The 26,643-nt window shown below is 39.6% G+C and overlaps 2 protein-coding genes across 2 annotated transcripts in view; one reads left to right on the top strand and one right to left on the bottom strand.

Annotated features, from left to right (window-relative positions):
• Window positions 1–20,233, bottom strand: part of jak2a (Janus kinase 2a) — a 49,017-nt gene extending 28,784 nt beyond the window's left edge. The window contains 2 exon segments of the mRNA XM_071530268.1: window positions 1,851–2,130; window positions 19,864–20,233. Of these exon segments, the coding sequence (XP_071386369.1) occupies window positions 1,851–2,106 (256 nt within the window). The 5' untranslated portion in view covers window positions 2,107–2,130; window positions 19,864–20,233.
• Window positions 20,234–21,572: 1,339 nt separating this feature from the next.
• LOC139653547 (zinc finger and BTB domain-containing protein 26-like) lies at window positions 21,573–24,760 on the top strand. Its single transcript, XM_071530413.1, has 2 exons — window positions 21,573–21,884; window positions 22,706–24,760. Exons 1-2 carry the CDS (start codon window positions 21,573–21,575, stop codon window positions 23,858–23,860), a joined length of 1,467 nt encoding a protein of 488 aa, XP_071386514.1. The 3' UTR covers window positions 23,861–24,760.
• The last annotated feature ends 1,883 nt before the right edge of the window (window positions 24,761–26,643 follow it).

The raw sequence follows: 26,643 nt of genomic DNA on the forward strand, positions 1-26,643 counted from the left end.
TTTAACATCAATAAATCATTATCACATTGATTTTGATACATTATCATAATTATGATAAACAAGACGATCTCTGAAAAGATAAGCAAATCTGCTGTATTGCTTTTTTCTCACAAAACAGGAAGAGAGCGCCATTCTTCCAGCGCTTCATCAGCTAAAGCTTTCTTGCAATGGCAGATGATGGAACGAATGAAAGGCTATCAGGAAGCAACAGGATTTAAGGGAAATATGGTCATATTTATGAGAAACACTAGCAAACCCTGGCAATGAAATGAAAATTATATTTAATGAAGTGTAAGTACACACAATAACTGAAACAGCTTACAAGCCGTGGTACTTCTCAAAAATAAGGTCTCAAAAATACAGGCACACAACATCTTTCAACCAGAACAGGTCTTCCTCAGGCAAACCGACTGCATGAGCCCTACCTAGGATCTAGAGAGAAACAGTGGTAAGACATGTCCTGGTAGGTACATAAAAAGTCATGTACCATGCCAGTTACCGCGTGTAATTTTACACTTAATTTAGGGCTGAACGATTTTGAAAAAATATCTAATTGCGATTATTTTGACTGATATTGCAATTGCGATGATTTGCGATATTAGAGGGAATGATCATTTTTACATCATTATTCTCATTTTCATTGAAAAACGTATTAAAATGATTATGGTGTGATTTTTGTGGGGATCTGTACCAAACAAAGATGTTTTCTTAAGTCTGTAGAATATGATGTGTAGGCCAGGACATCTCTGCAGCACGACAATATTTAATTTAAAATGGTATTTTGACACACATTTCGCCTTTAACAGATATTGCGCCTCCTGCGATTTGAAAATTGCAGTAGGCCATATTGCGATTTCGATAAAATTTTGATTAATTGTTCAGCCCTAACTTCATTAAATATAATTTCTATCAATGTAGAAAGCAGAAGGATGCTCTTTTTTCATTTCATTATATATTTTAGTAAAACAGTGGAAGCACAAGCCTAGACAACTCATTTCCATTCATGCATAAAAATAGGCCGATGTACAAAACATGCTTGCCTCCCAATTAAATTCTTTAAATGTGATTTAAAGGATCAGGCATAAAATAACTCCATGAGGCCAAAACCTGTTAATAATAAGACTCTACTACAACAAATATTTTTCTGTCGATATCACAATCTGATTTACACAAATCCCTCAGGTGTTGGACTGTAGCGTTGGAGAGCGCACACGATGCACAATCATCATGATACAGACATGCGGTCAGCAGGGTGAGACAGCGTTGCGCTAACTCTGACCCATTTTCCACACATTTACCAGATGTACCTTGAGAAATGCGTACATTTACCAACTGCACCATTTCCCCACATTTACAATAACATAAAAAGCTTGTGAATTTAAAAGAAATATATTAAGTTTCTGAATTATTACTACTCACGCAGGGTGTCTGAATAAGCTCCACTGGCCTTGTGTATGCTCCAAAAGGTTGTTGTAACTACAGTAAATCTTAAATACTCCTCATAAAACTTTTAGCAGGCTATTTGGCAGATTTCCGTGATCCGCCAGACTGCTATAAGCCTACCCGGCCTACTAAAATCTAGTCTACAATTGAGTGGTCTATAAATACACTGCCTGTTGACTGCAGTCTGCCACACAGACAAGAATCACAAAGGTAATCATAATCCAGCCAGTAGCCCAAACATACACACAGGATCAAAACTACAAGGCTTTCATAGATTTACTGGATTGACACTTATGCCTCTGGCCTTGCAGAATATTTCCTATTATTACCTATTTTAAAATGTGTGGAGGATGTGTGTGTGTGTGTGTGTGGGTACACTTGAGAACCAAAAACCTCTCGTGACTCACCACATGCTTTGGCTGCATCGACGCACAGCTCCTCTACCACATAGTCCCCGGGTGGGTAGGTGAGCTCACTTTCTGAAGCGTTAACCCTTACTCCATCACTCCCCAGGTGGTAAAGGCGCACGGTCAGACAGGTGGCAGCCATTTCCCGTTTGGAGTCAAGTCCATGGGCGGTGTCAAGGTGAGGGAGGTGGCCATTGTGACGTGCTGAGGGACAGGAAGCGGGTAAGTCCATGTCCATCAGTGTAACACAGGCCATGTGCAGCTCAGGACAAACATCTACCTGTCAGGAGAGAGAGAAAGACAGAGAAGCACTTAAAAAGCCATATCTCGTATCTGTGAATCAGTTAGACATTTAAGTCAGCGTACCTTTCCAAGAACCGGCTATACCAAACTCTACCATATCTAACACATTTTGTCAGATAGTGAGGTGTCAAGTAAGTGGCTCTAATTAACTACAGGATGTATTCATCTTTCATTTTCAAATGTATTTAAATGTCATAAAATTGCCTCAGTGATGCATCTGAACAGAAAAAAAGAAGTGAAAAACTCTCTTGGTAGTCTCTCATTCTAAAAATATCAATTTTGAATGAACTTTTGTTTCCAGACACTATGAAACCGACTCCCCCTCAGTTGTTCAAACTGATGCCCCAACAGTTGCCACTCATGTTGATGAGTTGTCTACCTTGAAAAGTCATCCAGCCTGAGGCTGAGGTAACAGCTTTTCTTAAGACCACAACAGGTGTTGAAGAAGCAGACAATGAACGCAGGCAATCAGCAATAAAAAAAAAAAAGCAATGCCAATGTTCATCTATGTTTTTGAACAGGTCTTGTCTGCCACTTGTTTAGCTTCACTGTTCTTTTACAACCCAGCTGCCTACAGCAAAAAGCATAAACCCCAAAACAGCTTTGAAAAGCCAATTTCAGGCAAAAGGGGGTATTTAGGCATGTTCACAAAGGGTTACAGACAGACTGACAATGTATAATATATTATTCATTGTTATTTATATGTCAAAACAGTTGCATAATGTAGCTTTGCAACTTAACATAGACAGCTGGCCAAATCAAATTGTATCTAGTGAGACTTTTTGATTCATTTCCAACGGGAAATTGTCTTTTTGTTTGCTTTCCTCCACAGAGGTCAGGACGGTACAGAACAGCCCCCCTGGAGTTGGTAGGGATTCAGTGTCTTGATCAAGGACACTTCAGCTGGGCAGATGCTTGCCAATATGGGGACTTGACCTCAGGTCCTCTGGCTGCAACCACTGGTTTCAATATTTGTGAAAATATTTCTCTACCGTATGAATACATCCAAATTTCAGTAGCTTGTTTCCCAATGAACTTATGGTTGCATATAGGAATAATATCTTCTCAATTATGGAAGAAAATGTATTCTTCCTCTTCCAGTAATCACAAATATATTCATTAATATGACTTTACTTGTTTGCTCTACAAGTTACTGAAGGTGGAAAAATTACTGAATGAAATAGACTGAATATCCAATATCAAGCTAACTTCCTACCTAACTTCTGTTACGTCCACTCATACTCATACAGAGCCTCAAAAATGTTCTGCTCCATAGTTACACACATATGTGCAGTTAAATGCCAAATGTTGACTTTTGCTCAGTTGTTATACCATCCCAAATATATTCATTTTAAAACCTTTACCTTATTCAACTTGATTAAATATGAAAGATAAAAGATATATTCAAATATCAAAAAGCATGCTTTGAAGTTTAAAGATAAATGCTTTAAAAGATCAGCACTATTGGCTGATGATTGGCTGAGGTTTTTAACATTTTTAAACCAATTTGAAATTGTGAAACTGACCCGCCTACCATTTTGGTGTGAATATTGAACTGCTGGTTCTAACTGCAATTAAAGCTGGCTGTTAGCTTTGAAACGGTGTCTGGTGCGTTATCTTTGATTGAAGTACCCACAGCTCGCCACAATATATATACATATATATATATAAAAAGTGGGTGAATTATTCAATGCTTGCATGTCAGTCGGGGCCCTTTGGGAGGGGGACTGTTTCAGTTGAAACGGGTGAAACATAGCAAAGGCCGCCACTGAAAAAGATTAAATATTATAAAATGAATGGTGGACTTGTGTAAAAGCCATTCAGATGATTCTCTCTGATGAGTTTTAACATTAGAATTGTATTAATTTTAAACAAGAGCACAATTTTAATTTGTGGGGCATGTTTGTCCCAGGTCTCAAGAAGTGATATGGGATCAGTTATCAAGTCCCAATATATATATTGGCTAATATATATATATATATATATATATATATATATATATATATATAAAAAAACAAGTGTCGACCAAGGTGCTGTAGAAATAGACTATATACAAAACACAAAGAGAGAAAAAATCCCATCCTTCCCTTTTTTATTCATAAGTCTCCTTTACTTGCTTTCTCATCTTTACCAGCATCCATCAAATAATGATCTGATTCTATTGTCGGTATCCAAAATAAAATGGACGATAAACTGGGGCAGACTAACAGACTAGCAAATTTCTCAACCTAGATACACCTTTAGATACACGTCTGTTTCCTGAGGCAGGGTGACACATTATCCACTATTTAATTTGGGATGATCAAATAATCTAAAATGTGCTGGCTTTGTGGTCAATCAGAAATGGTTCGGAGAAGGTGTGTGCCAACTTGGCTACGGATTATGTGGAGGATTATGAATGAGCAGAGAAAACCCTGATTTTGGATTCTCTTAGGGGAAAGTGTCAGAAACAAACCATAATATAAAAAATATTTTTTCCTCAGTCGCCAAAATGTTTAAATGGAGACAGTATGAAGAGCCCAACTTGTCTGAAGGCTATTGCTATATGGTTCACTTATCAGTACATGGATCCAGCAAATGGGTTCAGTTGCAATTTAAATTCAGGCCTGTAAAATGTTTGCAATCACGGAGCTGTCAATGGTTCAGGATCAATATTGTTTCTGGTCATAATGGTGAAAGAAGTGTAAGAAGAACACACATACGAATGGAAGAAATCAGGCAGGCTCTCAGCTCTCCAGCTCAGTGAAATGTGGAGTTCATTTGTTCAGGAAGTTGAAAATTGGGTCAAACCAACAAGTCTCAAAGACCAAACGGGATTACCCTTAGTGATTTCTATTGCTGCACTAGATGTAGTAGGCAGCCAGCTATACATAAAGATAATGGTAGGAAAGTACTGGGATATTTCCAGTCCGCATGGCAGTGTGTATCTGAGCTGGCATAACAGTAAACAGCAGGGGCTGCTTTGCTTACAGCAGTCTGTTATGAAGAATGAAATGTTTTATACTGAAACGTACAAAAAAATTTTTTAAATTGATTGTGAAATATGGAAAATGCAGATGAACAGCACATTTCACCAGTTTGCTCAGTCTAGTTTGCACTTCAGCCTAAATAGTTTTATTTGAATCTACCCGCAAGCAAATTCTCACAATTACACACAATCAAGAGTGTATATTTTTAGACTGGTACATTTTTGGAGATTAGAGCCATTGGGTTGGCTGGTTCAGACCTCAGAGGATCAGATAACTGAGGTTCTACTGTACAGTATCCTCTTGCACACCCATCTATACTACATGAGGCTATTCAGTCAGGTGGTGCACTTAAGGATCAGTGTTGTTAATATAATCTTATCATCAATTATGTTTATGATTACTTATCCTGGCACATATGATAACTAATCACACGACTGCACTGCAATGGACTGCTCTCAGCATTCCTTGACTCTGGACAATATGTGGACACATTTCTGCACATCTCTGCACATGAGACTCTGCATTCTGATAATATGGTGATACTGTGAACAGATGATAATGCACATGTGTTTTTGCACACTGCCATTTCTCTGTACATATGGTACCTCTGTCTTGGAGCTCTGTAACATGGGACGGCTGGTAATGTACATATATGAAAGGCACATTCTGTAAAAATGCTACCTAGGCTATATCTGTTTAGTGAATATATTTGATAGTTTTTGTAGTTTTTATAGCACTAGTCTGCAAGCCAAGACATTTTACGTACATATATATGGCCTTCTAGACTTCTTAATGTGAATGTACATTTGCAGACCATGTACATCACTGTAACTTAATATACTCCACTTATAAAGGTTTATCCATACTTAGCCTATATTTACAGTATATAGGGCCAAAACTGACATTTACAGAAGTTGTTACCCTTCTTGGTAACAACTAATGGGGATCTAAATGAACAATTTTACTGTCCTTATTGTTCATTTTTTATATTGGCTTTTTTATATTGCCTATATTTTATGTGTTTTTTCCCTGCTGAACCTATGACTTTGAAGAGGAAATGGAACAATTGAAAAAAGATTGTTGGATTTAAGACTTTGGCTGCTTCAAAATACAAATATTGAAACAGATTGAAACATTTTTGTCTGGTGACACTATTGCTAGTCTGACTTTGATTACAGCCTTGCTGAACAGGCAGAACAGAGTTGGAGGTAGGGCTGAACAATTAATCAAAATTTTATTGAAATCGCAATACGGCCTACTGCAATTTTCAAATTGCAGGAGGTGCAATATCTGTTAAAGGCGAAATGTGTGTCAAAATACCATTTTAAATTAAATATTGTCGTGCTGCAGAGATGTCCTGGCCTACACATCATATTCTACAGACTTAAGAAAACATCTTTGTTTGGTACAGATCCCCACAAAAATCACACCATAATCATTTTAATACGTTTTTCAATGAAAATGAGAATAATGATGTAAAAATGATCATTCCCTCTAATATCGCAAATCATATCGCAATTGCAATATCAGTCAAAATAATCGCAATTAGATATTTTTTCAAAATCGTTCAGCCCTAATTGGAGGCATGTGGTAAGTTATGTCATTTCCATATTTCAAGATTTTTTTTGCGTTGTTGCAAAAAGTGTGATCCGTCTTTTCTCAATCTGACACAAACCACACATTTAAGCCCTCTGATTTTCAAGCTAGAATAAAATGGGTGGTTGACACGGCTCATAGGTATATAAGAAAGAAAAAAACAGATTTTCTGTGTTAAGTCTGTTTTTGAGTAGTCATGCATAAAAAGGTGAAACTGTATTTTCTAACGTGGCAGAAATCAAACAGCAGAGAACATCATTTCTCATAGTCTTGTTATCTACTGCATGACAGTCAATCAAGTGTAGGCTATGGTCTGAGAGTTGAATTTCATGTCAAAGCTAGGTCCTAGACTACAACGATGACCTAAAATAACTCAAAAACAGAAAAAAGCACTACACAACATCTTCCCCTTGATCACACCTTGGGTAGTCACACAACGGCTGTATTATCAAGGGACAGCAGTCAAAAACCATAAAGAGGAAGCGCAACAGTATTAACACAAACATCAAAAGCAAGGCCTACACAAAAACCTCTGGGAGATAAACTGCAAAGCATAACAAACAAGACTAGGTCACAACCTAGTATATGGCTGGACTGTGTATGAGTGTGCCATGTGCCACGGCCGACCAATGGTGTAACTAACTCCGCTGTAGACTGCTAATACAGAATAATAGTCCATACATCCATACTGATCTCTGTTCCAGCGCGTCCCGTCTCCTCTCTCCACCGCTGTCGTCTCCACCGCTGTCGTCTCCACCGCGCCCACAGCCCGCATTGATCCTCCCGATCCAAGCACCAGGCGTTCTAGTACCCATCGGTGCCGAAAACGCTGTTTTCAGGTCCCGATGGGACCGTCGGGACCCCCGCCAAAGTCTTGGCCGGATCACCGGGAACAAATCGGCGCCCAGCTATCAGCACTGGCCGGAACCGTGGCCCCGGGAAACTTCGGGAAGGTCGGAAATAAGCCCTCGGCGTGATGAAACCTCCATGCTTGTTTGTGTCTCTCTCTCCCCCGACAGAACAGAGGCCTGTCAGGTGGACTGAGCTCGCGCATATGCATAGAAATAAACGGTGATATGATATAATTGTATAGATTCTACTTTAGCTTCAGCTTACATACATGATATTGGTCAGCCTGCTTACTGTGTGGGAGAAACGGGCTCCCGATCTCAGCGGAGATACAAGATGGCGGAGACAACTAAACTTAAATTTCTGGCTCTGTGATCCTATGATGTGCCACGTGCCACAGCCGACCAATGGTGTAACTTGATCACTTAGTCAGTCAGTCAGTCACTCAGTCAGTGACAGACATTCGCGTTTGTAGGGCTGGCCCCGCTGTTGCGGTCCAGCCAAAAATAGATAAACCAAGCCAAGGGAAGTATACTTGGGAGGGCAAACCCTCCTTTGAAAACATGGAAAAGACAAATCCCACCTTCACATCCAATCTCCTTTACATGGACTTCATGTGCAAAACGTATGGAAGTTGGGTTAACTTTAGGCATGGCAAATTTGCAAATTCTACTCAAACTTCCAGTGGCACAGTTTCAAATTCAACTTTTTTTTCTTACCAGATTGGTCAATGTCCCCCCCCCCCCACTACTGATAAAGTAAAAACATTGTACAAGACTGATAAACACTGATAAAGTAATACACTGAGATGCATTCCAAACCAAAATATTTGTGTTCTCACTATCAACACTCACATAGAATGAAGGGAATGAAGACCTCACAGGCATTCCTTAATTCGAAAATCTAAATAGAATGAAGGGAATGAAGACCTCCCAGGCATTCCTTAATTCAAAAATCTAACGAGCAGCAAAACAGATTGATTTCCTCAGATCTATTTCGATTACATGTGAAAACCGTGGACCTTGCCCTCATAATTCTCAATAACTCTCTAAACTGTTGCTTTTTGTTGCTTTTGTTGCACTCTGATATTCTCCCTATCCAGTGTCTCCTCTAGGATTTTTTATCATAGTGAGAGAGCTAGATAATTTCTAGGTCCAATGCAAGATGCAGTCACAGTTCCTGTTTCAACAGCATAACCAGTAGTAATAGAAAATCCCTCTTTGTTGGTTTATACTGAGGTTGAGGACCAATTTGAAACGCTGGATTTATGCTTAAACCTCTAGGCGTGTATGTTTTTAAGTGACCACCTATGTTAAGTGAACACAAAGATAACAAAGCTCTACTACAGAAGTCTCCAGCATGTGCCATCCAGAGCCATGCGGGTTCATTACAGCCATACAGCAGCTGATTTCACTGATAACCCTTCAACCAGAGAGGGGGAATTCATCAGTGAAATCAGCGTAGTGTATGGGTGAAATGAAAACACATGGCCAAGGACCAGCCAAGCGCCAAGTAACGCCAGCCAAGCGCCAAATGCCAGTGAAAATTTTGTTTTTGACAAATAAATCAATAAGGGTCGCCCGCCACAATGGCTGGTAACTGTTTGTGATAAAATTTGAATGCCTCGGTTATATCCAGTCTTTGGTTGTTGCCATGTTCCCAAACTTGATCCCTGCTGACCACTGTACACTGTGTCTGACCATGAGGATTTGCATTAAACAGTTCCTCATTGGCTGCCTGTTACGCTGGCTCTACACAAACTTCACGCTGGCTCTACACAAACTTTTGTGGTTAACTAGCCTAACATTAGGCTACTTGAGGATTACTTCAAAACATTCTCTTGTAATTTGAGTTCTGTTGCACTTCATGATAAATTACAAATTTGATCCATTATATAAGTTAGTGAGCATGTGTTACATTAAAACTCTACAAAGATTTCGATCCAATGTTTCACACAATACCTAATTCTATACAGGAAATGCCATTAAAAACTGATGGGGTCACAAACTGTATTTCTAGAAAAATGTATATTAATTAGGGCTGAACGATTTTGAAAAAATATCTAATTGCAATTATTTTGACTGATATTGCAATTGCGATATGATTTGCAATATTAGAGGGAATGATCATTTTTACATCATTATTCTCATTTTCATTGAAAAACGTATTAAAATTATTATGGTGTGATTTTTGCTGGGATCTGTACCAAACAAAGATGTTTTCTTAAGTGTGTAGGATATGATGTGTAGGCCAGGACAACTCTGCAGCACGACAATATTTAATTTAAAATGGTATTTTGACACACATTTCGCCTTTAACAAATATTGCGCCTCCTGCGATTTGAAAATTGCAGTAGGCCATATTGCGATTTCGATAAAATTTTGACTAATTGTTCAGCCCTAATATTAATCATTTGGCTGGTCAAAATTATTCTTGGCAAGTAAAAGGCTTTTTTTTTTGTTTACCAGCCCCTGGCAGGAGAGCCAAGATGTTTGTTTTGGACACTGCACATGGCTCTCGATGGCACATGGTTGGAGACCACTGTGCTACTACAAAGGGAAGCTGAGCACATGCTTGAGAATACAGGAAAACACTGTTTTCCCACCATTTTGTGTGTGTGTTTGTGTGTGTATGTGTGTGAGTGTGTACACCCATATGTTTATCATGTAGGAGACAGGCAGAGTTAGACCAGTTCCTTGTTGTATTTTATCAGCATGCTAGCTGAGGTCTGAGCTATCAGCTCAACCAGACTCTGTCCTTTATGGTCTCTCTACTCTACTGCACGCTACTAATGTCACCCAACTTTCCCTATCTTTCCGCCTGCCTAACTCAGAACTTTTTGTACTTTTTATACTCGGCAACTGGCAAGATGGACCCTGTAGGCTGCTTTAAAAGTTTGGATCAAGTTCCAAAGCGATTAAAAAAAGGTCCTAAATGCCCTTTGCTGCATGTCATCACCTCTCTCTCTGCCCTGTCTTTCCTGTCAATCTCTGACTTGTCAATAAAGGTAAGAATGGCAAAAAAAAAAAAAAGAGACAATGGTAAACAGGCCAATGGTCTGCAAAATCAGTTTGGCACTTTGAAAAAAAAAATTCTAAAATGTGGATGCTCAGAGACATGTTTGAGACTACAGTCTTGGCCAGCGTAGTGAAACAAGTGCCAAGGCAACTTTTCCACCTGGCTGACAGGCTCACTGGCAGACTGTTTTGTTCCTTCAACCGGTTTGTGCCTGCCGCTACCTGTTTATTAACCATTTATAGTCATTTGTTTAAAGCTGCACCAGGTAACTTTCCACGTTGGCAGCTCCAATGGCAGTGAGAAGTAACTAAAAAATTGTATCTTCAACACAGAGAAATCAGGTGATGTGACCTTAGTAAACTTCATACAATACTCTCATTATTTTTTCTAAATGTTCTATGAGTATTCCCCACTGAGTCACTAGATTACCTTACTCTGAAAACAGCAGGCCGAATGACCACAGGAATATAATTTGTAAAACAAATATGCCAACGGATAGCGCTTTTACAAAATGCAATTAGCAATATTTTACAATGTTTGAAAATAAGACAAAGACAAATAAGGTTTAAATCATGCAAAGATATCACACAAAAGGATATCATCTCCAGTTATCTTCATGCTAGAAGATGAAATATATGTGCCATGCCACGCAGAAACTCAAACACAGGCTCAGTTCAGTTAAATGTTAAAAAATTTGCATTTGTCAGGTTTAAAATTTTTTAATTGTAGTTTATTTAAAAAAAAAACCTTAACAACAATCAGTTTCCAGGTGGCTTGAGCCAGGGGCATCAATTCACTAAACACTATGATAGGGAAAAGTCCTGCATCTAATATGATCATTTGCCCCCAAACCTATGACTAAATTTGTGTACAAGTGGAGCAATGACTGATGACTGACAAAATATTTTGTGGTCAATGTGATAAATTATTAGACATCATCAAAATATTAGTTTGCATTGGTCCAGGATGTTACCCAGATGTTATAGCCTAATTGCTTTTGATTTTACAAGTTAAATCTTTTTGTTCAAAATGTTACAGCCCAATTCTAATGGCTACAAACAGTTAGGCCTACCAGCTGCATGCAGCATATGGGATTAGTAAAACACTTGGAATGTGTTTTTACTAACAGGCTCGACTCTGCTGTTATTCCTCCAACCAACATTGTTGAAGTGGCCAATTCCTGTAACCAATAACATTTAGCTGGGCCATTAACATTTTCTGGCACCATTGTTTGACATAAATGAGTGTTAACAGTTGATTAAAGATCAAATATTGAGGGGAAAGTGGGGGGCGATTCAAGATGGATTAGAAGATTGGTGTAGCTTTAATCCTCCCACTCCAAAAGTTATGATGTTGCATTTTAATGATCCTTTTTAATGATGTTTCAATGCTTCATTCTACATCACAGATGCCACCAAAAATATACATATATTCATGAAATACAGGATGATGAAATTAATTTAATTAATGAATTTAATAGATATTGTCTCCCGCCTTTCTGCTACTTTCTCTGTAAATTAAAAAAAACATTTAAATATGATTCATGAAGTATGATCGTAAAACAATTAACAGCAAAGGGCCACCATCTCCTACAAGTGGATTGCATCTAAAAATGCCTACATTGACGACCGTCTGCCAGAGCTCTACCAAGCCTTCCTGCAGCAAGGTTCTCCATCGCTGCAAAATCTTGCCTAATGTTTTTTCAGCAAGCTGGGGAGGACCCTAGTACAATTCATCTACTAGATGGACATCTTGACTGCCTGCCTGTCAGGTGCAAAAGTATCTGAAAGCATTCAGACCCTTTGACTTTTTCTGTATTTTGTGGTATTAAATCCTGATTTCCAAAGGGAATAAATCAGTAGTTTTTATCATGGATCTACACTCAATAATCCATGTCAAAGTGGATTTTTATATTTACACTTTTTTTTAATAAATGTATTAAAGATGAACAGCTGAACTTTTAATACTTTACATTTTTAGTAGGTTTTAATAAGTATTTAAACCCTGTGCAGTGACACACCAAACTGAGTTAAGGGGCAGCAAAATTCCTTTGAATGTCCTTGAGATGTCTCTACAACTTGATTAAAGTCCACCTGAATAACCACCTGAAATAATTTAGAATGAAACATAGATATCTATGCAGATGACAGAGCATGTCTGACCAAACGAGCAACCGGACAAGAACAACCTTGGTCAGGGAGGAGACCAAGAGCCCAAGGGTCACTCTGAAAGACCTACAGAGTTCCTTGGCCTTGATGGGAGATCTTGCCAGAGGGATAACAGTCAGTGCAACACCTCACAAACCTGGGCTGTATGGCAGAGTGACCAGAATAAAGCAAATCCTGAAACCAAGAAAACATGTCATCCCACATGAATGATGCAGGCACTACTTGGGCCAATCAGTAACAAGATGCAACATCCCTCCAAGTTTAATCAAAGTCAGACCAGAAGAAGGCTGCACCAGCAGTTTGTAAGTTCAAACTTAGCCTCGTTATAATGTAAATGTTTCCTAAATTTAGACTCACACAATACTAATTTAAAACGGGTTGCACCACACAAACTATCTCTAATGTAGAACTTAGTTGTTACAAAATATTTATATACCATCTACTACCACATGTAGGCTAACTAGGGTTGAGGTTCGAAAGCATTTTATAGAATCTGAATCCAGTATCAAAATCTTATCAAACCTTTTTATATAATTTGTTGGGGGAAAAGGATAGTGAAGGAACCAAGCACCAGGTAACAAAACCCAACCTTGGATCCAACTATTGCATAGCTGACCAACGGTAACCAACAAACAAAATACTGCTAACTTAGCTGTCTAAAACAAACAAACAACAACAACAAAAACATAGGGCCCACTTAGAGCACCTACAACAAATACTAGAAAGTGGAACTACATCTAGGCCTACTTCATGATGATGTGGACATCAAGGCCCGGTACCATTTCAGGCACTGTTGAGACAAACCTGTTAAAAAAAAAAAATGCATTACTATTGCTTTAGCTTATAGTCTGTACTCAGCAGTTTTCCATGTCCACTGTCCATCCAGAAATTTTCCACTATCCACTCTATATTTTGATTTTGATAACAACATTCTGTAACTGCCAGTACCATCTCACACAGCTTCTAATTAGAGAAAGCTCACTCTCTTATCAGTATCTTCCCATGGACTTGTTCATTCCACTGTATAAGCGGCATTGCGCTATCTTTTTCTGTCTGTTCAGCATACTCCAATAACCACAGCGAGGACAGATTTATTCCTCAATAGTCTGAGCAGATAGATGATTACAGACCTCCTCTATCGTATTCCTGGTTTAAGAATTAACCCCAATGACAGTATATACATTAACCCCAATGATGAACGTGAGATTGTGTAATTTGACGTGCTAATTCTCTCACTCTGAACCCCATAATGCTTATCAAATTATTCCGAATTCATAAACAAAACATACCTTTAATAGTGAAGGGACAAGGTAAGTTTTGTTTATGCTCCTGTGGTCTCCTGCAGTGACTTCCTTGTTTACATTGTTGATTGCTTTTTTATTTACGCAGTTGTGTTTCCTAAGTAACTGATTTACAAATTACTAAGAATTTATTAACTTTCTGTACATTTGAGTTTTAACACTTAGGCCTAGTAACACTTAGTAAGAACTTAACACACAAACTTAGTAATGGATTTACAAATGACTGATGCAGTTATGACCTTTCAAAATTGGAAATTTTGACCATTAATTATAGTGTCCCTATAGGCCAATCAGGGTAATTTTTTACAGGTTTTGTTAAAATCGACTAGTGGTGTCTAGATACCATATTTTGCATAAATAAATTTGACCTTCAATCATAGCAGCCAATTTAGGCCAATCGGTGTAATTGTAAGAATAGGTGGATTTGCGTAGCAAGTTTTATGTCAATTGGACTAAGGGCCTTTCAAAGTTTAAAATCAGACCAGTGGTGTCTGAGATATCACATTGGAGTTAACAATTTTGACCTTTAATTATAGCGCCCCCATTAGGCCAATCAGTGTATTTTCTTAAATGCTGGAACAAAGTGCTACAATGCAATGTGTCTGAGATATCACCAGAGATTCATCGGGAACACCAATGCTTGGTGCTCTGATGAAGGCTCTATGCGAAACGCGTTAGCCTGATGACGGCAAAAAAAATTTTTTTAAATGGTAAACTGAGACTGAGTCTTGCTGTGTTCTGGATTTTTGGAGTGCCGCTATCCCATGTTCCCCGTGGTTCTCTTGATGTTTTAGTGATAGCAGAGCACCCAGCCAAAAAGGGCCACAAGAGGAAATGCACCTGCTCTACATATCACCGGACATATCATGTTTGATAGACAGACGGACACAGCTTGATCCATAGTGACAGCAGGATTTTGCCAAAAAAAAAGGCAGTGAAAGGCTGAAAGCCTCAAGGCAAGATTTCTGAGCATGAGGCAACATTTTGTGGTCTGATGCAATGAAATTTGAAATCTTCAGCCATAATACAACAGACTTTCTCTGTCAGAAACCGGGCGCAGCTCATCACCCATGCAACACATCCCTACTGTAAAGCATGCTGTAGTGGGGCTGGTTTATTGAGGTTCCCAGCAACAGCCGAAAGAAAATCGGGGATGCAGCCTTTGTCAATTATGCCCCAAAGCTATGGAACACACTACCTATAGATATCAGGGAAGCCAAATCGCTAAATTTTTTAAAAGAAAGCTAAAAACGTATCACTTCACTTTAGCCTTTAACTAGCTATGACTTTCCTGATACAGGCCTGAAACTCTTTTTTTTTTTGCACTTGCTTCACACTTATGCACTGCTGCACTTCTTTTAAAATGTTGTATTTTACTTGATTTTATGCATTCTATGTACTTTATTTCTTAACTTTATTTGTATTATTATTCAGTGGTTTTATTTCCATCTTATGTTATGCTCATTCTATATCTATTTTCATGCATGTAATTTCTTGTTGTAAAGCACTTTGAGCTGCATTTCTTGTATGAAAGGTGCTATACAAATAAAGTTTATTATTATTATTATTATTATTATTTCAGCTGCAGGGACTGGGAGACTTGTAAGAACAGAGGAACAATGAATGGAGCCAAATTCCCCAGAAAAACCTGCTTGAGATGATTTATGCTTCAACAGAAAAATGATGGCCTTAAGCATACAGCCAAACCAGTACTGGAACGACTTAAGCACAAGAATTAAGATCCTTATCTGGCCAAGCCAAAGTCCAGACTTGTATCACACTGAAAATCTGTGGAATAAATTGAAGATAGCTGCTTACAGGTGCTCCCCATCCAACTCTGACAAATCCAGAAGTGCCCAAGAAGATAGGAAAAAAACATGTTTTCACTTGTCATGATGGGGTAGTTTGTGTAGACTGTTGACAAAAAATCTCAGTTTAATCCATTTTGAATTCAGGTCACAACACCACAAAGTACAAAGTAGTAAAGTACTGTCTGTCACTGTTCCCCTCTCGCCATGTCAGGGAATGGCATTTTCCTCATCTTACTGCAAAGCAAATTCAATTAACATGGAAAGACCGGGCTAGATAGTGCGATTACAACAGTGTAGAGTAGACTATGTCCAGTTACCACATATTCAACTTTGATACAACTGATAACTCCCTAGTTCAGAGCCTAAATGTCATATATGTCTGCTTCACAAATAAACAATCAAAGGAACAGTATATGGGTCAGCAGTGTCAGGATTTAGGAAACACTTAGGCCTACATGTGTTGCACACACTTACATCTGCTCACAAGTACTCAGATTGGCAAGCTGTCCCACAATCGATACTTTAATGACATGCACTGTGGTGCAATATGAAACTTTTCCAGTGGGAAGAAAAATGTCTCCTCACATGAAAAAGGTGAAAAGCTGCTATTTGTGAAGTTCATTGGTGGAGCGCCTATTGTTTTGAGCAGGGGGTTAACATAAGCTCTACACAATCTGGCTAGCATTGAATACCAGACACATCTACCTACACGCGTGAAATCACCGAGGTTCTTGTTCCCAATGCTTACTGATAGCATGTTTTGTCATTTATAGAGACAAGGTCTTAGCCACTGAGGCCCATCCTCATCTTAACCTATGCATTGGCTGGCTAATCAAGGGCACCTTCAGTAATACTGTATGATACTCCTGAGGAAATCCATTGAGGATGGACTGAGTGGAAATTTCATGTGTCGTTTGGTGTTGTTTGAATCGTAGTGTAATACCACGACTAGCTACATACTTCTGGGCAGGTTTCATGTGACTAATGTGTACTCTTCTAGGCTTTGTTTTGCATACAGTGCTTTTTCTTGATAACAGTAGTCATCATTTATCAGTGTTTCAGTTGACTGATGAACCCAACATTGATCATTCCCTATGGCATATGTGAATCTCTAAAAAGGAACCCATTATGAAAATCCCCCTTCCTCTTAAGTTTGAGACAAGATGACAATAACAAGCTGGCAGAAGAATATCTAAAAAGTTGCTCTAACTATTGGCTGTAATCTTTAGTCACTGAACAAACAGTATAATAAGAGAGTTGTGTCTAAAGTTCATATTGCCCTTAGCAATACTGCTCACCCACTTCCCATATAGTGATGCAACAAAGTAGCCATTTCAGCAATATGTTTACACTTCCCAGAATTTCTACATTAAATTTGCGAAAAGGTGCTTGTTCCTTGTTCGATGATGATGATTCAGTGATAAGTCAGTCGAGTTGTACTCGATGCATTCTTTCAGTGTCACTTCCAGGAGCATAGGCACGTATCATTATTGACTGTATGTTTCAGTTCCGTTGTAAACAGTGTCCTGATTTGTTCTGTACATTGTCAATGTGGAAACAGTAATCTACCACTATAACGCTCACATTTTCTTAAATATTCTATAGACTTAAATGTATCAGCTAAACTGCCTTTCACAAATGTTATTCTGAATGGGAATACCCATCTGTCTATTTGTGTTCCAGGAGTTCATTTTAACCTTTTTTTTTATCCAGGATGGTTTGCTCTTTTTCAGCATTACAATGCTGAAAAATAGATAAAATGCAGTATAACAAGAGACATGACATATAGCCTTGTTAGTTAGAACAATGTCCCATAAAAGGACCCTCTAGACAAATCTAGTTAACACACTTGGAACATGCACACCCCGTGAGAACCTCAAGCACTAAGAGATGTCAATCAAAATGTTATGCCCTCATGTGCAGGCTGAGTAAGTTCATTGAATGTTCACTGGAAGAATTCATTATTTTAGATTTGTTTGAGCACAAAAAGTCAGTTTTCACTTCATGTTGTCTTTGAGTTCCACTAGCAGAAACTACAGAATAGAATACAGATCAATATGATGAAAGACAGATGGGGAACAGACAGGCTTTTCCTCTCCCTGTGGCACAGTGCAGTGCAGGTGTGGGTGTTTGCATTGGCTATTGCTATGTTAGAAGGACAGTGGCACAGTGGTCACAGCTAAAAACTATAAAAAAAAAAACAAATCAATATTATGGAAAAGAGGAAGATTTTTGAAGATAGCATCCTCCTCAAATAGTCCTCTTGCTAGTAAAAAACATAAATGACTGTCAAAGTATTGCCCAAATGGAAGAACTTGGGCAGATGGTCAAATAGGGCTGGGCAATATATCGATATTATATTGATATTGTGATATGAGACTAGATATCGTATTAGATATCGTAATATCGTGATATGGCATAAGTGTTGTCTTTTCCTGGTTTTAAAGGCTGCATTACAGTAAAGTGATGTAATTTTCTGAACTTACCAGACTGTTCTAGCTGTTCTATTATTTGCCTTTACCCACTTAGTCATTATATCCACATTACTGATGATTATTTATCAAAAATCTCATTGTGTAAATATTTTGTGAAAGCACCAATTGTCATCCCTACAATATTGTCGCAATATCGATATCGAGGTGTTTGGTCAAAAATGTTGTGATATTTGATTTTGTCCATATCGCCCAGCCCTACTTACAACTGAACATTTAGCCCACTTCATAGAAAAAAAACCGAGATATATATTGTGTATCGCCATTCAGCCTAAAAATACAGAGATATGATTTTTGGTCCATATCGCCCAGCCCTATGATCAAATTATAAAAATTGCAAGATGTAAAATGTGTTGGCGAGGTTTTTCAGTCAACCATGATGGAATGCCTCAGGAAACAAACAATTCATTTGACCCCAAACCACACCATGGTATGAGATGTTTCATATTGATTACATTGTTCAAGTCTTATCTACGGTAAAACCTCACATGAGATTAGAGTAGGCTGACTGAGCATTATTTTGACCTAGCTGTTGCTGTGTGTTCCCTTTTAGACAAAACAACTGAGAGGAGAAGCTCCTTCGTACAGTGACTCACAGAATGTTAGCATCATCTCCAATCATGCAAAATTACTTTCCCCATTAAAGACACATCTGTGTCACAGGTTATGTTGTTCCAGTAAATATTATAATACGGAAGACAACAAAAGTACTTTGATGATTAATGGGGTGGGCACAGTCTACATGGAAAACGTCACACTAAAATCAGGATGTTATGTACTGTTTTTTTTAAACTTAAAAGAACAATTACACTGTAGTAGACCATTTAGAGCATGACTAGCCCTAAAACAGGTTATACAAGTCTACAGTAGCCTAGTAATCGAACCGTCTTGCTGTAATAATAGCTGTTGAGTTAGTTTTAATGAGATACTAACCCTTAGCGACATTATTCCTATTGTCTAGGACTGTTTAATCCATATTGTGAACAACAGCAGCTCTCCAGCATTAAAGCTTGAACCAGAAATGAATTGGACTGCTCCAAAGAGAATGAAGTGACCTGTTTCCACAATTAAATAGCGTTATGGAGCAGCAGCAGACTTTCTATCCACAACGATCCCGCGAGTTGAATAAATAATATCCCACTTGTTGTCTATGGAGCATCTTCAGGTTTTACAACATGACAGACTCCACTCACGGTTCTCTGGTTCCTGTCTTTGGAGAGAGTGGCTCATGTTCACACATTCACACCGAGAGTGTCATCTATACCACAGGAATAACGGTAACAGTCCGATACAGCCGAAAAGAAATGGCTTGGTGGAGCATTCAAACGACAAGGCGACCATACATGACAGATCAGATGACTTAACTTAACTTGCTAAGCCAAGCGCTATATAGCTAACGTTGATGCTGGTGTTAGTTTTCGGCACTCAGGAGACACAAATGACAGCTAACAACCGTCAAAACACACTATAGTGTGTTTTAAAACAAGTAACGTTAAGTGTACTTACTTGTCAGCCTGTCGTCTGCTGAAGTGCTGTAGTCGGGTATTTTAAATTCCAAACTCAACAGAGATTAGCCTTTGTAGTCCACGACACATTAAACCTGACTGGATAACTAACGTTAGCTAACTAAGCCACCAACGTAATAGCTTACGTTAGGCTGTCAACAAAGTAGTCTTGCGTCGCTGATGGTTTGCCCCGCCGCCAACTTTCATTTAGTCGGTCCGGTGAGTCACTGCCTGCGAGTCTCGTCTCGTGTCTTCATTTTCTGCTGCAGGCCTGCCACTCTGTAGCTCCGAGGAAGCTAACTGAGTTGTGTTTTAGATTACACTTTAGTTTCGGTTGGCAGAAGTGACTGTCTCGACCCAGCACCACTACCCCTGATTCAACCTCAGTTGACCCCCCACCACAGTGGCCGTTGTGTCTGAGGCGGGCGGGGCAGGATACGTCCATTCCAGCTGAACGTTTACTCCACGCTGAAATAAAGTGTACGCCTCCTCGGTCAGTGCGGTTCTCCTCAAAACAACCCGACTGGGAGTCTACTGTTGCTTTACAAAATAGGGATGTACAGTTTTGCCATTTTCAATACGACTTATTAACGTGTCGCTGTAACTATAACCCAAAATCTGAGCATAGTTTGAAGTGGTAAGTTTTCTTTGAGTGAATTAGACAAGCACGACCACCCCCAAGCGGTTTGTTTTTGGCGTTGCACCTTTTTTTTTGTCCTACTTTGTTGTACAGCCTGTCATTACCAACGAATCCGCATGCATGTCGTTTGAGTGAATAACATGTGAATATAACGTTGTCTCGTTTAACGTCCCCTCCAACAGGACTCCCTGATGCCTTGTACAATAAAGGCATTGAAGGGGTTAATTAATTCATGTGCTCCTGCGCGCAACATGCAGTGCCTAAGTATGCCTCAGAAGCAGGAAGCCGGTCTTTGGCCATGGCTCTCACGTTTGAGTGACCGTCGCTTCTCGTTGACCGATGCATGTCATCCTTCGACAGATGAGTAGGTTTTTGTTTTTTTGTTTACTGTAAATAAAACGGCGTCGGACATCAGGCGAATAAATATAGTATCCTGTCTGTCTTTTATAATTGTTCTCTTCAGCCAAGGAAAGCTCGGGGCTCGTGCGCTGCTTACCCGTTAGGTCCATCATCTCAGAGGATGAGCCTGCAGTAAAAGGTGGGGTTGAATTATCTAGTTATAATTATCTAGTTATCTAGTTATCAAATAGTCCATTTGTGTACTCTTTTATTCTGTTTGCATAATTGAGATGCCTAGATTTCGCTTCACCTTCAACCATCTGATGATGATGATATGATGGGAGAATCGTGATTTGGCTGTGTATCAGTAGGTGTGGGCTACTAAATTGGCAGTGTACCTAATGCAATTCATTATCCCGGCAGTTCCTAAACTTTTTCACGTCAGGACAAAATTCCAGTCATACTTTGGGATCCAGACTCGTGAAAACTGGAGCTCTTGCTATGTGGACACCTGCCAGAAACAGGCCCACAATGCATCCTGAGCCACAGTGTGTGTGTATGTGTGTCTAAGTGCACGTGTAGTATGTAATATGCATGCCCTACCTAAGTATACAACTGTGGAATAGCATGCAGCCTACTGTATGCAGCATAACAGCATTTCTGTCAGCCCATGTAGTAACACTGTAACAAAACTATATCCTAACTATTCTCTAAAACAGAGACAGACCATCATGTCAAGCTCCTCTGACACCCTGCAGTTTTGCTTCCCCGCCCACGGTGACTCCATCCTCGGCAAAATGAATGCTCTGAGGGAGGAGCGGCGCTTTTGTGACGTGACCCTCCTCCTTGGGGGGCCACGCGGCGCCACTGCTCCCCCTCCTCTCCACTTCCATGGCCACCGTGTGGTGCTGGCGGCGTCCTCAGACTTCCTGCGTGACCAGTTCCTGCTTCACGAAGGGCGAGCGGAGCTGAGTGTGGGTGTAGTGTCCAGCGTGGAGGTCGGCAGGAGGCTGCTGCTCTCCTGCTACACCGGGCTGCTGGAGGTGCTGTAGGATTCACTCTTTTACTTCCCTAGACTCTTTAAAAGGATCGTCTCTTCTCAACACATGCAGAGAAATTTGGGACAACAGCCATCGTGTGTTCAACGCAGCGTGATAAGGCAGCACAAGTTGACAAATAACACAAGATGTGTTGCCCCAAACTACAGATGCGTTGAAAATTCACACATTCTTTTTGAAAGTTTACTTGTCAGTGAAATAATTGTTAGCATTGGCTGTTTGTTCTTTGTTGTTTGTTCTCTTGGTCTGTTTCTGGGGGTTCTGCCAAACAAATTATATGACGTGTCACCCATCTCTGAGACATCTCATGTCCAAATATACAATCATTTGGTGTTTCAGTTTGGCAAACAGCAAAAGATATGTCTCCAAATGTTCATGACACACTTTTAACCCTTTTTGTGACAAAAATCTCTATTGAAAATGTAGCATGAATGTCTCACAGATAGTTTGTTTCTTTGTTTTTACTGTTGTTTACAGCAGAGTAGACACTTCTCTTTCTGGATATGTACAGTATATTAATCTATCAGCCTATTTACCATTTATATAAGAGGTAACAGATTGGCAAACAGATCCCAATTTTCGGCCATATCCACTGAAGTATCCCTGAGCACCGTACTTAGCTGGCTGACACTTCACCCCAACCATGCTGTAAAAAGAGAATTACCTCTTTGGGTGCCAGTAAAGTATGTCAAAATATGGAAAGGTGGGGGTCAGAGTGTACCCATCACCCCCCAGCAGTATACCGACCACCTACAGCTACCACACACCACTGGTTTACCTCCATTATGTCCATTTCTTCTGTGCAGGTCCCTCTGAGAGAATTGGTGAGCTACCTGACCGCAGCCAGCGCGCTCCAGATGAGCCAGGTGGTGGAGCGGTGCACCCAGGCCGTCTCCCAGTACCTCAGTCCCACCCTGGCTTATCTAAAATTGGAGAGAAACGCAGATTGTGAAAGAGAAGAAGGGGAAGCCCAGCAGCCGGACAGCGGCTGGCCCAGCACTAACTTCCAAGATCAGGAGGAAAGGGACGTACCCCAGCCTAGCACCAGCTTCCGGGATCAGGTGGAAGCAAGTACGGAGGATGGAGGGGCGGGAATTAAGTCTAAGTCGAGGGTCAGCCAAGGAGCCAAGGTGGATAGTCAGGGACTGAGGGGCGTCAGAGAGGATGGGAAAGGGGTAAAACCTAAAGTAGAGTTATGTGAGGACACACCCCACAGCCTGGAGACCCTGGAGTCAGAGGGAGGAGGAGACGACCATCCTGTTCACACTAACAGCCCATCCTTCCACCTCTACCACCACGCAGGCACCCACAGACGAAAACAGCGTCCTCCCACACCCTTCCGAGACCACAAGTCCTCTTCAACCAGGGCAAGTCCTGCTCCCCAAGCAGAGCTGGTGGACAGCTCCCAGGACCGGGAGGAACAAGAAGAGGAGGGGCCGAGGGAAGAGGAAGAAATGTACATGCTGGCAGCTCATCTGCAAGAAGGCGGAGAGTCGATGGAGTCCCATCTGGTTTGCCTCACAAGGGCGCATCTGTCTCGGAGTGACTTTGCTGGAGCGGAGCTGGCAGGCGATGCAGACGGCCTGTTGGTTCAGAGGCCGTACCTGTGCAGGAGGTGCGACCGGGTCTTCCAGCACCTGGAGAGTTATGTGGGCCACCTGAAGGAGCACAGGCAGTACCTCTGCTTGGTCTGTGGGAAGAGCTTCTCCCAGAAGAGTAACCTGACCCGGCACATACGCGTCCACACCGGGGTCAAGCCCTTCCGTTGCCCTCTGTGCCACAAGACATTTTCCCAGAAGGCCACGCTGCAAGACCACCTCAACCTGCACACAGGGGATAAGCCCCATAAGTGTAATTATTGTGCTGTGCACTTTGCGCACAAGCCAGGCCTGAGGCGTCACCTGAAGGACATCCATGGCAAGAGTAGCCTGCAAAATGTGCTTGAGGAGATTGTGGACTAAAGTTAAAGTGGCAGTTATAGCGTAAAACTTAATCAATGCAATTGTTACAGTGTCATTTCAAACAAGGGGCCAGCAAGCACAAAGACAAAGCTAAGTTAATTGAATTTAATCAAGATGTAATTTTTTTGTCTGACATTGATTTTCTTAACACTTGAGCAAAATCTGGAGGCACAGTTGAGCTCGCTCCCAGCTATACCAGTGTGTCTCATCACACTTGTTGAGAATGACTGAGTTAATGCATTCATACTGTAGCATCTGGCTAACGACTGGAAGTAATGGTCCTTGTGCGATTTCTGCAGCTTTTCACTGATCTGTGTGGATGCACTGCGCTGCATTCAATTCCGTAGCATGCAGTGTGCAGATGTAGTTGTGCTATATCTGTACGTCTACCATGTATGGTACAGTGCAAGTTAATGAGCCTCAGACAGGGTTGAATTGGGATTTGTTTCCAACAACCTTGAGACAGCTGCTGCACTTTATATTAAATGTGGGGTGTTTCCAAGACAAGACAGCGCAGTACTTGCCTTTATTCTCTCTACAGCCAAAGATTACTCTGCTTTATAGAAAAAAGATTATACTACAGTGCCTAAAAGACATGTGTATTAGAAGTCAAATGAAAAATGGACAGAGTGAGGGAAGAAAAAAGTACATAGGTGTGTAGATTTCTGTGTAAATGTACTGTGAATGTATCGATCTGTAGTTACTGTATTTGGTTGTCCTTCGCGCTTCATCAGATTTTTGGTGAGCGGACTGTAGCCCTAATGAGAGACATTGTTGTAAGGCCTATAAGTGTGATAAGACATTGTTGTTAAAAAAAGGTCTTGAATAAGCTTTGTTGTAATTCTAGCAACAAATTGTACTTCAAACTCTGTCTTGTTGTTTACTTGATGAATGAAATAAAATGCCTTTACAGTTGATAGCTGGTATTTGTTTGTTGGCTTGTTTGCTCATTTATTCATTTTTGGACAATAATGGAGAATACTATTTACAGCTTCAGTCCCATTTAAATGAACAGCTTGTGACAACGTGTAAACTACATTGTTTAAAAAAGTGTATTTTAATTTCAAGGCCTATGTTTTGTGAGTTTTTAATTTTGTTCTCTTGTAGCAAGCTGTCAAATTTTACACTGATCTAATGAGTGTGAGTGGATATAATCACTAATTTCTCACTTAATATTGTAATCAGTAACAATCCACTGTAATACTCATAAATCATAAAGTCATTCAGCTTTTAGTTACTTTTGAATTACTTTGGATTTTGATTACTTTAAAATCCATACAATATAGAGTTATGTAAAGGATGTATTGCAAAGATAAATTGATTTTGTTATTATCAAACCAAAATATAGTATCTCTGAATTTAAAATAGAAGTATTTTTCCCCTCAGACATGTTTCTTAATAACCCTATTATCAATCACCTATAATTTAAAAACTAGCAGTAATTTGATTTCTCATTTTTTACATAATACCACATACAATAAACTGCAGTTAGTATTATTTGTAATGCCATTACATATAATCCATTACTCCCCAGCCTTAAATAAAAAGGAAAAATATTGAAACATGATGATAGATAGATAGATAGATAGATAGATAGATAGATAGATAGATAGATAGATAGATAGATAGATAGATAGATAGAGATTGTTTTGATGATTCTTCTTAAAGGCCTGTTATTTTCTTGCTTGACCCACTGAACTGAATTTCCAACATCCTCCAAACCAACTTACGGTTCTTCAGTTTTGTAGACAACCTTCCCAAAAGGTTTATGCAGCATATAGTGCATTAACATTATCAGATCAGGAAACAGGACATGTAAACATGATGGAAGTAAATCACTGATTGCTGGGACCCCCTCTGCAAAGAAAGGCCTAAGTACGTCAAAAGTAAACACTGTAAAATGAGTTATAGCTTTTTTTTAGGTTTTCATGTGAGATTTAGATCACATAAAACTAATGTTCAGATTAGGTTTCGCAGACTGCCGTCTTTATTGACGTCCATACATCAGGCCTCATAATCATAACCATCTCCATATCAAAGTGTGTCCAGCTTGAACTTCAGTAAAAAACTCAACACAAAACTGTCAGGATTAACTATGAAAAAGGAATAAAACCAGTTCAGGGTATTAAAAAAGACGACGTCCAGCATTTTCTGAGGTACTTTATGCTTTTCAGTGAATGGTACCAGTTCCTTAAATACATAAATTCATGACTTGTGTTTTAATCCCAGGAAATTAATCTCATTTTCCTCAAAAAGTCATAAATATTCCATTCCCTCTTTAGCTTGCATGTTTTACTATCTGTCTCCTTAACCAAAATAGAAAAATCCAGTGTGCTGATGTTTGCTAAAAAAGGACCTAAAGAAGCACTCAGTTTGCAAAGTGATGTAAACTGAACTCTTATGTTCTCAGTTTTGTTGATGAAGAAAATCAAAAACTTCCCGTATTGTTCACCTCTATCTCATGTAGGCTTATATTGTTGAATTCCTAGTTGATGCCTTCTCTGTTCAGGCCTGCTCAGTAATTCAGAGGTTCAGTTTTGACCATTTTGAGAAATTACATTGTATGCTATATCTGCTATGGTGCTTATGCATTTTGTCACACCAATTTCTTACTTGTTGAGTTTTGTTTATGTTTACTTTCTGTTATCCAATTCAGCTGTGTTCTCATTGTTTTACAGTGTTTTTATGAGATGAGATGGCCTTATTGTTTTTTAGGAATTTAATTACAGCTGTTTTTAAATGTGCCTCTTCTTTTTTTGTTTTGTCGTGAAAAATAAATTACA

This window comes from Centroberyx affinis, unplaced genomic scaffold (assembly GCF_046629955.1).
Source record: "Centroberyx affinis isolate AG114_WGS23_722 - 3 ecotype Tasmania unplaced genomic scaffold, CSIRO-AGI_Caff_v1 ptg000131l_1, whole genome shotgun sequence".
Lineage (NCBI taxonomy): Eukaryota > Metazoa > Chordata > Actinopteri > Beryciformes > Berycidae > Centroberyx > Centroberyx affinis.